Source organism: Haplochromis burtoni, unplaced genomic scaffold (genome assembly GCF_018398535.1).
Source record: "Haplochromis burtoni strain Fernald_Lab_line unplaced genomic scaffold, NCSU_Asbu1 Contig_740, whole genome shotgun sequence".
Classification (NCBI taxonomy): domain Eukaryota; kingdom Metazoa; phylum Chordata; class Actinopteri; order Cichliformes; family Cichlidae; genus Haplochromis; species Haplochromis burtoni.
Window position 1 is genome coordinate 9,318 of NW_024583101.1, and position 262 is coordinate 9,579.

At 57.3% G+C, this 262-nt stretch overlaps 1 protein-coding gene across 1 annotated transcript in view; it reads right to left on the bottom strand.

Annotated features, from left to right (window-relative positions):
- The window catches only part of LOC102299577 (H-2 class I histocompatibility antigen, Q10 alpha chain), a gene marked incomplete at its 3' end in the record, with an annotated part of 3,162 nt that overhangs the window by 1,023 nt on the left and 1,877 nt on the right, over nt 1-262 (bottom strand). The window contains 1 exon segment of the mRNA XM_042215507.1: nt 6-239. Within this exon segment, the coding sequence (XP_042071441.1) occupies nt 6-239 (234 nt within the window).

The window sequence follows — 262 nt, forward strand, 5'->3', positions numbered from 1 at the left end:
GATGCACTCGTTCTCCAGGTATCCCTTGGTGTACTCTTTCAGCACCTGGACGCCGTCCCACTTCCTCTTGGTGGGTTGTGCCTCCGGAATCGGAGCGACCCAGACTCCGCTTCTATCATCGAAGGACAGGAAGTCGTTTCCATCGTAGGCGTACATGTCCACGCCTCGGACAAACCTGAGCGTGCCGTCAGGCTGCGTCTCACCCTCACAGCCGTGCATCCACTGAAGAACGTGGAGGTCTGGAAGCAGGAGGGTGAAATAA